Source organism: Camelina sativa, chromosome 8 (genome assembly GCF_000633955.1).
Source record: "Camelina sativa cultivar DH55 chromosome 8, Cs, whole genome shotgun sequence".
NCBI lineage: Eukaryota > Viridiplantae > Streptophyta > Magnoliopsida > Brassicales > Brassicaceae > Camelina > Camelina sativa.
The window spans coordinates 16,185,183-16,199,328 of NC_025692.1; the positions used below are offsets into that span (position 1 = coordinate 16,185,183).

Consider the following 14,146-nt stretch of genomic DNA (forward strand, 5'->3'; position numbering starts at 1 on the left):
AATCTATTCCATGTCATTATTGACATTGACCACACATCAGCCTCTCTTTCCCTCTCTCTCTCTTTCTCTCTCTCTCTCTTTCTCTCCACTCGTGTTTGTCTTTTCATGTTCTGTTATGTGTCGAGACTTTATCTTCAAGTGTTCTAACACTAACCCTTGATTTAAATCGTGTTTCCGCCTGATTGAGGGTTTATTATGGATGATTTTCGCTGTGGTTGATTGACATATGGTGGCTGATTTGATATATCTATTCGATTTGGGGATTGAGTTATTGTATGTTTTATAGCTGATTTTATTACTTGACGACTGAGTTATAATACTTAAGGGAACGAAAGGTCTTGTAGATTCATATGACGACTAAGTTATAATGCTTGGTGGCTGACTTATAACAAGAAATAAACAAAAAGTAAAGGGCTGAATTATATTACTTAACGGCTGAGTTATAATATTTAAAGGCAAACGAAAGGTCTCGTAAATTCATATGACGGCTGAGTTATAATGTTGCGTATCTGACTTATAACAAGAAATAAACTGAAATTAAACGGCTAAATTTTATTACTTCACAGCTAAGTTATACTTAAGAGAAAACGAAAGGTCTCGTAGATTCATATGATGGCTGAGTTATAATGATTGGTGGCTGACTTATAATAAGAACTAAACTGAAAGTAAACGACTGATTTATATTACTTCACGCTGAATTATAATAGTTAAGAGAAAACGAAGGGTCTTATAGATTCATATGACAATTGAGTTATAATGTTTAGTCACTGACTTATAACAAAAAATAAGCTGAAAGTAAATGGCTGAATTTTATTAATTGACAGCTGAGTTATAATATTTAAGGGAAAACGAAAGGTCTCGTAGATTCATATGACGGCTTAGTTATATTGCTTGGTGGCTGACTTATAACAAGAAATAAAATGAAAGTAAACGAGTGAATTTTATTACTTGACAGCTGAGTTATAATACTTAAGGAAAAACAAAAGGTCTCATAAATTCATATGACGGCTGAGTTATATTGATTGGTGCCTGAGTTATAACAAGAAATAAATTGAAAGTAAACAGCTGAATTTTATTACTTGACGACTGAGTTATAATAATTAAGTGAAAACGAAAGGTCTCGTAGATTCATATGACGACTAAGTTATATTTCTACTCGGCTGTATATTACCAAAATATATTGCAATTGTTGATCATTAGAGACATAAACTGGTGGAGTATCATGCGACTTATGTTTTATAGCCTTTTCCGAGAACATGTAGCTCAACTTTAGCTGATGGCTCAACACGTTCAATCTGTTGTCATCGAGAACCAACTTCATAAATGTGTGGTGCGTTGTTTCCGCATCTATCTGCACAACTCTACACCCTCTATCGTTGGTGTTAAAAAGATATTTGTGTTTCTTTACCCAATTACCGGAAACAACAATTATTGGACTAGATCCATGAACGAAAATTAAGAAGTGAACAACAAGGTGAAGAACATGTAAATCCTTCACTTTTGAACAAGGTGAAGAACAAGAGTCTAAAAAAGATGTTTCGTATTTCTTTAGAAGACGATGACATGGAATGATGTGTCCAAAGTGGCAAGTCAGCCACAAAAGAACATGTAAATCAGCTTAATTAAATCAGCCATCAAAAAAAATTATAATTCAGTCGCAATATGAATACTATTACAGTAATTCTAAAAAAAATAGCTACCAAATTCATCCGTTTAATGTCATAACTCAACTGAAAATCTATAACTTAGTCGTATCGTTTAATAAGTCGGTCGTAACTACATAATATTCTACTAATTAATCTTTTGCTACTAAGTCACCCCTAAAATGGCCGAATTTTCTGATAATCCAATATCATAATCAGCCATAATGACATCTCATAAGTAAGCCGTTGTTAATAACTCAGCCAGCCAGAGAAAGTTAATTCAGCCGTGTCGAATTATTAACTCAGCCAAATTTTTGACAACTCAACCATCGGATAAAAGCTCAGCCGTAATTACGGCTGAGTTATGCGTGAAACTTAGTCACTTTTTAAGTCAGTCATAATAACATGTTGTTTTATGCTTGTAAGTCAGTCGTTTGCTCATAACTCAACTATTTTTGTTAAATCAACTGCGACATACTATAACTCAGCTGTCATTACCGCTGTAGTGTTTTACGGCTGAGTTATTTAATACACATCAGCGATTTCTGACGTGGCGACGGAATTTTTCTGATTGACAGTGGTATTCTTTGTAATTACGTTCTATAACGTCCAACGAGGGTACACTGATAATTTTTATAGTAATAAAAAAAAAGTTTTGTCTGGTTCTGATAATATTACCTAGACATCCAAATCAATTTCCTGAAAAAAAAATATTTATCTCAATCGCATGATTGGTTTATTACTCGATGTTCGTACAAGGCCCATCCATTCGACTAGTTGTACATACTCAAACAGAGGAAAACCATATGTATTATACTAGGATTTCACCCGCGGTATACCGCGGGGCTAATTATAAATTATTGTATTTTAAATAATAATTTTTAATTTATTTAGTTTTCAAATTCTCAATTAATTAACTTTTGTCTAATTAATTTATAATTTTGTTTAGAATTTTTTTTCTTCTTTTTACACTTTTATAAAGTTTATAACTTAATTACATTAAATTTGTTATTAGATAAAATATAAAATTTTAGATTTGTTTTGTTTTCTAGAATTAAACAGAGGTATATGCATATATGGTATGTTGTTGTATATTTTTATGTGTATTTATTTTTTGGGAATATTAAGAATGTGTTATAGTATGTGTAATATTATGTAGTTTATATACTAAATAATTTATAAGTTAATTTTCCAAACTATGATTACAAATCTATAGTATATATGAAATAAACTAATAGTTTTAGTGTTGTTTATATAGTCCAAACCCGGCATGCTAGGTGGGTCATGCAACATGTTCAAAGATTTTTAGTCCGAAAAAATTCATCATATGAAACCAGTTAAAGTAAAAATAGTATTTGAGGCTAAAAGTAACTTTTTATCAAATCAATTTTTCAAATTTTTATCAAGTAAAAATATAACTTTTACAACTAAATGTTTTATTAAAATCTATATCTTATTTGATACATGAGAGATCAAAAAAAATAAATAAAAGACTCATTACTATTTTTCATGATTTTGGTACTTTCTATATAATAATTATATCTATATAACCTGATATTTTCGGATTTTCACCAAATATCACATTAATGTATACATACATACTACAATAGTTGCTGATCCGTTTTTTCACCAATATATCACATTAATATATACATACATACTACAATATACATACATAATTAAAGACAAATAATATGAATTGAGTATTATAAGAAGATATGGCATTAAAACAAAATTTAGGAAACGATTTAGATTTTTATAGAATTTTCTTAAAATAATTATATATATAATCACGTTATCATTTTGCTTTAATTTCGGGATTTTAGCTATCACATTAACTATATTTTGTTATAAATTATCTAATTTGGAAACAAAGAAATTATAACCATAAAAGATTTTAAGTGTAATTACTGATTTTTTTTAAGTTAGATATGTTTCTTATTATCAAAAAATTAAAATGTATTTTTAATATAGATAAAGAATTATAGTTATTATAAAAAATATAAAATAATTGAATATAATTTGCATGAATTAAGAAAAAAACAAAAAAAAGTATAAAAACGAAAACTAAGACTTCTCTATTTTTGTTTTGATTCATCTTTTTCATGTTTACGAAGATATATTTTATACCAAACTATTTGTGAAACTAAAAGCATTAAACATAAAATAAACAATATTTTTTTTGATAAAATAAAATAAAAATTAATGACTTAACTGTATAAGAAAATCTTAAATGTGAGAACTAAAATGAAAACCATCACAAAAAAAGAATAACTATATTTAAAATTCCAAGTATATGATATTACAAAATCTTGATAGTGCTCTTTAACCAAAAAAAAAGTATAATAACCACTCGATTGTTTCTCCATCATTATCTTTTTTCTTATAAAGATTTCCAAAATTTGGAGACAGATCTAAAAATCAAGAATGAAAAAGTGTTTAAAGGTTTTTAAGGGTTATGTAATTATGATTGATGATATATAATCGAGGTTTAGGTGTATAGTATTTATAGGGTGAACATTATGTTGACGAAACAAACATTTCCAAGCAAGCAAAAAAAAAAAATCTGATTTAGTAACTAATTAGGGAATAAATAACTGTAATCTGTTTTTAAGGAATATGGTAGGGATATGATATCTTTTGGTATTTGAATTTGTTTCTTTAATTTGATTGTTAACATATACACTATTATAGAAGGAAAATAATATGAAATTAATGTTTTGAGATCGAATATTTAGGTTGATTTTTTAGCAATTAATGGATTATTTATTAGGTAGATATTTTTGGAAAATTGGTTAAAAGGAAATTTTGTTTTTTAAAATCGAAATCTTGATATTTTTTAACTTAATTACCAAATCAATATTTAATATTTAATACAATGGCATTCTTGTAAATAGGTGGCAACTTCAGAATTTATTTGCTAAATGTATTTGGAAAATGTATATATATTGATATTGCTTAAGAGAAAAGGGTTTAATTAAAGATCTTATCTGTAACACAGTATATGAAGCACATCTGCGACACGTCTCGGTAGAATGAGCATAACTTCTGAATGGCTGAACGTATTGGTCTAATTCAAACAGGAGGTGAAGGAGGACTCTGTCAGATTTCTATTGACCCTAATAATGTTTATTTTGTATATCAGAAAGGTTTTTTAAAATTGCACATAATAGGATGGCTTTGAAACTGTCTTGAAACAGGTTTTGCTCGCCTTTTTGTCATCCATCTATAAAAAACTGAATATAGGATGGCTTTGCCAAAAGGTTTTGCAAATGGTTAACTTAAATGAAGATTTTGAAAAAGTTGAATGAACATTTATCTAATTTTTACTTTTTGGGATGAAAGAATTGAAAAAATTGTTCAATTCATTCAACTTAAAATTTAAAAAAGAAACAAATTTGGAACTTTTGCTACGTAACTAAAATTGCTTTCAAATGTATTATAGTTTTAAAATTATTGATTTAGTATCATAACCAACCTTCATCATAATAAACACATACAATTATACATCTAATCATGTTTTTTCACATTGATCAAATCAGTCAATGCCTCAACAAAGTTATCCACGTAACCAGCAAATAGTCCAGGACTAATAAGAATCTCCTTCAATTTGGCGTGGTTACTCCTCACTAGCTCCCCGAGGTCACTGTCTTTATCCATCACAGACTTGACCGCATCTCTTAAGCTCTCCTTTGAAAACCATCCGGTTTTTTCCCTCGAAACTTCTACAGAAACCTCGAATTCCTCGGTCAACAATCTTGTGAAGAGAACTTGATCACCGAAAAATGGAATTAAAACCATTTGGCAATCACTCAGGAGACACTCCCATATTGTTCCAGGACCACAATGGTTCACAAAGCAGCCTACCGATGGATGAGACAATATCAAAGGTTGCTGCACCCATCCTCCCCAAACCACACCACGCCCCTTAACCCGCTCCTCGAACCCTTCTGGTAAACCTTCTTGGACCGTTGATGATCCTCTTGGTGGCTTTACCGCTAAAAGAAAGGGTAAACCTGTCAGCTCCATCCCTAAGCAGAGTTCTTGAAATTGATCCTTCTCAAGAACAATTTGGGTGCCAAGTGCACAAAAAATTACAGACCCCGGTGGGAATCCGCTCAGAAAATGGTTCCAATGTTGTTCTTCTAGTGGTTTACTTGTGTCTGGCTCAGGGAGCATTGGACCAGTCAAAAGAACATTCTTATGGTATTGATGCGATACATAGTCGCAAAATTTACCTTCCATTTCTCTGCATGTCCTCAGTGCGATGACATCACATTTCTTAAAACCTGTAGTGATCTGATGATAAAGTCTCTCGTAAAAGAACGGCATGGTTATAAAGGCATGAGCATCGTTTTCACGGCACAACACCTTCGTTGAAGGATAACCCGGTGGGGGAACACCTAATGGAGTATCAGGCTCACGTAAATGAGCTATAGCTGTAGCAGATATTATGATGTAGCTCACACTCTTGATCATATGCTCTTTAGCCACTTCTGGAATCCAGTGAGCAAAATCGAAGAAGATCAAGTCTGGTCTCGAAGCATGAACGGCAGCTTCAACCTGATCGCGAGTGAGATCCATGGCTTCGGACAAGAAGTTGTCCATCGAGATTGAGATATCCGAGGTTGTCTCGGCACCAGCAGGGAGGCCATTGACATGAGGGACTGTGAGAGGGTGAAAAACAATACTGTCTGGGAACAGATTGTGATGTTCCAACTGTTTTTGAGCTTTCTTAGGGAGCAAGAAAGTAACCCGGTGACCTTTCTCAGCTAGTTTGTTTGCAAGATGTAGAAAAGGAATCATATGACCAAAAGCAAACCATGGGAACATAAATGCATGGAACTTTGGCTCCATTTCCTTTCCCAAATTGTAAAAGCACCAAATAAAAAGTATTCAAGAACTCAATGGAATATCTGTTGTTTTTTTAATTTCTTTTTTTCTTCGTCTGTGGATTTGATTGTTGTACAGCGAAACACCCTTATATGAACTTGGAGAATGGTTTGGTGAATTGAGATATTTTTTGAGAAGTTAGTGGGTTACAGAAGCACATGTGTAAGAAAACAAAATAGATAATTGAGAAAAACACTACAAAAAGAAGTCACTAGAGAAGGAGCCAATAATTCACTATAAACAACAAGTCACGCAAGAGAGGCAAGAAAAACAGGCGTGAAAAGGACTTAACAAAAACATGTCACGAGAGAAGATAGCGAAGACGAACATTACAAAAATCATTCACAGTTGGAGGCATGGGTTAGCTTGAAGACTAGTTTAGTGGATTGAAATATTTATTGAGATGCACATGTGTAGAAGAAAATAATTGAGTTAAGGACACAGCAAAAAACAATGCCAGAATAGAAGGCTGCAGCGAAGAAGAACGTCACAAAAAATCAGTCACAATGGATAAAAACAATCAACTTTATTTTTTTCTTTTGATTTGTTGCTTTCGTACGAAGCATTACTTTTTTTGTTAATTTGTTGCTTTGATTAGGTAAATTAGGACAAATCAGGTGAAGCAATCAACGTGATAAACGTCCTTCGACATCCATGTTTTTTCTTTTCAAAGTATTTAATTCTGTTTTTTTTTCTATAATGTTTATATAAACTTATATTGACATTACACTTTTTAATTAGTCCGAATACAACATAAAGAGCCAATATTTGTTTTGCTCTGGTTTGTAAGACATTTACTGTATTAAGAAATTGAAAATACAGTCTAAAAATTTCCAAAAAAAAAAACACGAAAGTCCGACGTGATCATGGCTTCCAAGTTTTCTTCAAAGTATCTAATACATTAGGTAAGAACTTGTGTTATGCGCGGATTCAATTGCGTTTTGAACTTGGCGATGTTATGTATTAAAATTTATTGAAATTATTATAGCACTTACTCTTAGATCAGATTCATTTATGTATTATTATCTGTTTATCAACGATAACGATCGAAGAAGTCTGTTGATTGTGTATTATTGATTTAGGTCAATGCATACTCTTATTTTTCTATTAGTAAGAAAACATCTAAGTCCAATTATTTATTTCTGCATCGTCACTTGTTTATTTTAATGCCACATAATAAGACAATATACTTATAGAGATGCTTTTGTTTATCAGTTTATGCATCCATGTTTCATTCATGGTTGATTATATATTTCATCGATCCTTTTATTATTAAATATATTTAACTACTAGTATAATTTATTTTAATATTTTTGAAGTATATTTTTGTGTCATTTTTATGATCGACTCAAAATTAAATATACAATCTAATTCAATGATTTTGATCCTTATTAATTATAATATTTTTTATATAATACTTCTTCTGTATAATAGATGATTTTTTAGGATTTTCACCAAAATTAAAAAAATAATGAATGTTGTATTATTATTAGTACTCTTGTTTTATATTCCTTTTAATACTCATTTACTCATACTTTTCTTACACTTGTCATTCAAGTGAATGTCTATATTTATTTATTTTTATTATAAAACTAAAAACATTAATTAGTTATTTGATTTAAAAATAAAAATGTGTTAAATAAACTAAAAAAATCATCCTTTGTGATACAAGAAAAAATCTTAAAACATCAACCTTTATGATACAGAGGGAGTATGGTTTTTCATTGATATCCTAAATTTCTATCATTAACAATAAATATAGTAATTAATAATTATCATAATATTCATCGAGGTTTTCATTATTTAATCTAAAATTATAACTTAAAACCAAAATTATTTAATATTGAATAAATAATATATATTAAAATTTAATAAATTATTTATTCAGTTATTCTTAATAAAATTTATATAATTATAATTTTTTTTAAGTTCAACACCTATTAATTTAATAACTGATACTGTAAATATTTGTAAATATTATTAAATATCTATAAAACTTACAGAACGATATCTCATGAGATTCTCTTTCTCTTCTCTCTCGGGAATAAAAACGGCTAACCAAAAAAAAAGCTCTTGGATTTGCACAACAAACCGCATCAAATCGGAGAAAAAAAAGAACTAACCCGAGCAACAACCATAGAGTGGTGTCGACCGACGCCCTTCTTTGGCATCTCAACACCCAAACCGAAAACTCGGTTCATGTGTGTTATAGTTAACCGAATAGTTAAACTGTAACTTTTTAACCTTAATTGTTTTAAAACATAATAAAATATACTAATAGCTAATTATTTAATATGAATCATATAATATATAGATATATGAATAAGCTTAAAAAAAGTATATCAATTAAAAATAAATAATATCATCCATATCATATCATCAAATAATATCAACCATATCATATTATCAAATACTTATAATATCGTATTTAACTATACACGCTTTAACCAGAACTATATTTAACATAAGGCTAAACAAATTTCGGACTATAACTAGTGATTAATAAACTATAACCTTAATAACCATAACCCTACTATAAAATGCCTAAATATAGTAGATATCTTCCATTTTTCAGCTATGAAGAGAATAAGAGATTCATGAACTTTGCAAGAAGTGTATCATCTTCTCCTCTGCATCGTCATGAACTGCATCACCACCGTCTATTTTTGTCCACTAATAATTATTTTTGTCTTCGATGGAACTTGTTTTTGTTCAACATAACTAAATGTATACTCTTGTATTCTGGGAATGAGACTAGTGAAGATATGTTCTAAATTCTGATGATGACAATTAAAAGTTTGGCTAGGGTTTCAAGTATAGTTTTGACGAAGAAGATAACTACATATATGTTTTTTTGTTTACGATAATTATGGTCCACGATATACTGTATATATATGTGCGATCAAAAATTCCAAATATAGGCTTATCTTAGTTTTTGGTCCATGACGTTCCGTTGGGTTACACGCCTTAATGATATTGGTCCCGTTGGTTACACGATTTATGTTTTACGGTTCACGACACATGTTGTGGTCCACGCTTTAATGGTTTTGGTCCAGGCCACAGCGTTTGTCTCTGTGTTTGTGAATTATTATCCAATTCTAAGAAAGCTAGAATTCGTTTGTCTCATCAACAGCCAATCACAATGTTGAAGTTTGAAGATGTTTAATATAAGAATATTTTTCAAAATATTCAGAAGGATTCAGAAGGATGCTACCTAAACTTCTCTTTATTCGGTAAGGAGAGGTTCAGAATTCATCTTCATCACTCCTGCAGACATACACAAAAACATTAAAGCCGGTATGATCTATACGGTAAATTTTAGCAAGTAAAAAAAAAGAAACGTACGTTGTAAGCGGTCTGTTACATCCCAAGTGAAAATGTTTCAAATGAAAGCTCTAATAAATCTTGAGGTATGATCTACTTGGTCCAAGTGTTTTTAACCTTTTAATTAACTAATGCATATATATATATATATATATATATTTTCTTGGATATAATTTCTGGTTTTATCTAATCAGTCCAAAATTTAACCCAAAAGAAGAAAAATCTAATCAGTCTAATGAAGATGAAATCACTCATAATTAATCTTAAGAAGGCTTTTTTACTCCTGGATACAAGATAGGGATGCATCACCACGAGGATATAATCAATACCGAACTTGAAATTGGTGTTGACTTTCCACGAGAGTTGCAAGACACCACAAATCCTACGGACATTGTGGTTGTTCTCTTGAAACGCCGAGTTTGTGAGTATAATTCTTGGAGATTGGAAGATAACGTCGGTTAGGTTGAAAAACTCTCCCTCATTAAGATAAAAATTCATAACTCATAATATCATGTGTGGCCTACATAATTGATAAATCATTAGCTTGACGCTTGACAGATGTGAGTTGTTGGATGGACACAAAACGTTAAAACAACTTTTTAAAAAAGATTTTAGCTTATTAGTAAAAAAAGGTAAACTTATTTAGAGTGCAAATGGTAGGATTAATTGAAGATTTTGAAAGAGTTGAATGAACATTCAAAATTTGAAAACTATAATAGTTTTTACTTGTTGAGATGAAAGAGTCAACCCATTTATCTTCAAAATTTGGAAATAAACAAATGTAAGGGTTTTGCTATGTAAGTAAATCATTAAAGCATATTATACTTTGAAAACTACTACTTTTAAAACAATACTAGGTTTTGAACCCACCCGTAGCGTGGGTTTATTTGATATATTTTGATGAAAATTATATATAATTGATGACGGTAATAAAATATTATTTTATAAAAAAATTTAAATTAGTATTAAGGGAAAAAAATAAATTTCAGATACACATTTTTAAAAAATATAAAAATCAGTTGTGTTATAAAATCTAATCTGATAAAAAAAATCATGAATTTAACTCGACGTCGAGGCAAACTGATGACCTCACATATCCTAAACAATTTTTATACATGGTGAAACTAAATACTTGAAATTCAACAGATCAGAAAAACGGAACAATTTTATCATCATGAATTTAACTCGTTTTCATATTTAATTGATCGCTATGACCTATGATTTCGTGTTTTTTATTCCATGTTTTCTTATTCTTCATATTCTTTCTTGTCATTCCATTGTCAAATTTTGGAGTAATTGTCATCATTACTTTTACTGTATGGTTCTTCGTTATATTCTTTTTATTCTTCTTCCTCGTCAACTTCTTCACATTAGGCCACTGAAAAATATTTTTTTTAGACTACCACACAACTTGTTAACCCATCAAACTTTTTAATGTTTTAGTTTGATCAAATAAAAAACTGGATCAAACCGAATAAAAATTTTAAACTTGGACGCCTGATAAATCAAGTTTTCTTGCTCATTCGTTGTTGGAAGCATATTAATCTTTTTTATACTGGTTCTGAACCATTGTCTAAAACTTTTCTAGCCGATGTGAGATATTGTACATAGTTCTTTTATTTCCATAAATTTAAAACTTTCCTTTTTCTAAAAATTCTGGAAATTTAAAAAATGTTAATGAATGATATGTCAAATCTTGATAGGTTGTTTAAAATAATTTTTAATATAGAAAATTCTGGAAATTTAAAAAAAGTTAATTAGTGAGGTGTATAATCTCTATTGGTGGTTTAAAATTCTACATGGACAGCTTAAGAAGGTTATAGCTCCTATTTTATTTAGTATAGATTTCTAAAAAGTAAGCATCTCAACCGAACTAAAATATTGACTTAATATCATTACCAACCTTCATCATACAAACATAAGTTTGACTCAAGAAGAACTCTTGTCTGGCCAGTCGTACAAAGTATATAATTTCAGATCTAATCATGTTTCTGGACACTGATCAAATCAGTCAATCCCTCAACAAAGTTATCCACGTAACCAGCAAATAGTCCAGGACTAACAAGAATCTCCTTCAATTTGGCGTGGTTACTCCTCACTAGCTTCCCGAGGTCGCTCTCTTTATCCATCACAGACTTGATCGCATCTCTTAAGCTCTCCTTTGAAAACCATCCTGTTTTTTCCCTGAACACTTCCACAGAGACCTCGAATTCCTCAGTCAACAACCTTGTGAAGAGAACTTGATCACTTAAAAATGGAATCAAAACCATTTGGCAATCAGTCATCAGACACTCCCATATTGCTCCAGGACCGCAATGGTTCACAAAGCAGCCTACTGATGGATGAGACAATATCAAAGGCTGTTGCACCCATCCTCCCGAAACCACACCACGCCCCTTCACCCGCTCCTCGAACCCTTCTGGTAAACTTTCTTGGATCGTCGATGATCCTCTCGGTGGCTTTACCGCTACAAGAAACGGTAAACCTGTCAGCTCCATCCCTAAGCAGAGTTCTTGGAACTGATCCTTCTCAAGAACTATCTGGCTTCCAAGTGCACAAAACACTACTGAACCAGGTGGGAACCCGCTAAGAAAATGGCTCCAGTGTTCTTCTAGTGGTTTACTTGTGTCTGGCTCAGGGAGCATTGGACCAGTCAAGAGAACCTTCTTTTGGTATTGACGCGAAATAAAGTCGCAGAATTTACCTTCTATTTCGTTGCATGTCCTCAGTGCAATTACATCACAACTCTTAAAACCAGTAGCGAGCTGATGATAAAGTCTCTCGTAGAAGATCGACCTAATTACTAAGGCATGAGCATCGTTTCCACGGAACAATACCTTCGATGAAGGATAACCCGGTGGGGGAACTTCTACTGGTGCACCAGGGTCATGTAAACGAGCTATAACTGTCGCAGATACTATCATGTAACTCACACTCTTGATCATATGTTCTTTAGCCAATTCTGGAATCCAGTGAGCAAAATCGAAGAATATCAAATCCGGTCTCAAAGCACGAACCGCAGCTTCAACCTGACCGCGAGTGAGATCTAAGGCTTCGGACAATAAATTATCCTCCGAGATTGAGATATCCGAGGTTGTCTCGGCACCAGGAGGGAGGCCATTGACATGAGGAACTGTGAGAGGGTGAAAGACAATACTGTCTGGGAACAGGTTGTGATGTTCCACCTGCTTTTGAGCTTTCTTAGGTAGCAAGAATGTAACTCGGTGACCTTTCTCAGCTAGTTTGTTTGCAAGATGTAGAAAAGGAATCATATGACCAAAAGCAAACCAGGGGAACATAAAAGCATGGAATTTCGAATCCATTTCGTTTCCCCAAATTGTAAAAAGAAACAAAACAAAACAACTAAACAAAGTATTCAAGAATTCAAAAACAAGTATATGCTTCTTTTTTTTCTTCGTCTCTTTGTCTGATTGTTGTGCAGTGAAACACCCTTATATGAAACTGAAGACTGGTTTGGTGGATTAAAATATTTAGTGAGAAGTTAGTGGATTACAGAAGCACATGTGTAGAAGAAAAACGATTGGTTAATTAAGAAGAACACTACAAAAACTAAGTCACAAGATCACAACTCGAGAAGAGAGCCAATAATTCACTACAAAAATAAACAAGTAACAAGAGAGAAGCAAGAAGAACAGGTGTCAAAAGAAACAATAGCTAATTAAGAAGGACACAACAAAAGACATGTCACAAGACAAAGACAGCGAAGAAGAACATTACAAAAATCAATCACAATAATTAAGAATTACTTCTTTGTTTTGCTTTTCTTTGGCCACTTGCTTTGATTCTTCTTCATTGAAATAGGACAGATTAGGGGAAATAGGAAAACATTAGGTGAACGAAAAAAAAAAGGTGAAGCAATCAACGTGATAAATGAGTGAATGACAATATCCTTATCCATAAAGTAACTTTCTTTTGTTTTGTTCTGGTTTATACGATATTTATTGTATTTAAAAAAAATTCGAAAACACATATTAAATTTGAGAATAGAACATAAAATTTGAGGGATGCCATTGACATGAGGGACAGTGAGAGGGTGAAAGACTACTGTCTGGGAACAGGTTGTGATGTTCCAACTGTTTTTGAGATTTCTTAGGCAGCAAGAAAGTAATCCGATGACCTTTTTAAGCTAGTTTGTTTGCAAGATGTAGAAAAAGAATCCTACGACCAAAAGCAAACCACGGGAACATAAAAGCATGGAACTTTGACTCCATTTCGTTTCCCAAATTGTAAAAACACAAAACAGCTAAACAAGTATTCAAGAACTG

The 14,146-nt window shown here is 31.6% G+C and overlaps 2 protein-coding genes across 2 annotated transcripts; both read right to left on the reverse strand.

Moving 5' to 3' along the window:
• On the reverse strand, nucleotides 5,059–6,719 carry LOC104707274 (UDP-glycosyltransferase 79B8-like). The gene has a single exon (XM_010423590.2). It carries the CDS (start codon nucleotides 6,498–6,500, stop codon nucleotides 5,154–5,156), a length of 1,347 nt encoding a protein of 448 aa, XP_010421892.1. The 5' UTR covers nucleotides 6,501–6,719; the 3' UTR covers nucleotides 5,059–5,153.
• On the reverse strand, nucleotides 11,725–13,725 carry LOC104707275 (UDP-glycosyltransferase 79B8-like). The gene has a single exon (XM_010423592.2). The coding sequence runs from the start codon at nucleotides 13,181–13,183 to the stop codon at nucleotides 11,840–11,842; it is 1,344 nt and encodes a 447-aa protein (XP_010421894.1). The 5' UTR covers nucleotides 13,184–13,725; the 3' UTR covers nucleotides 11,725–11,839.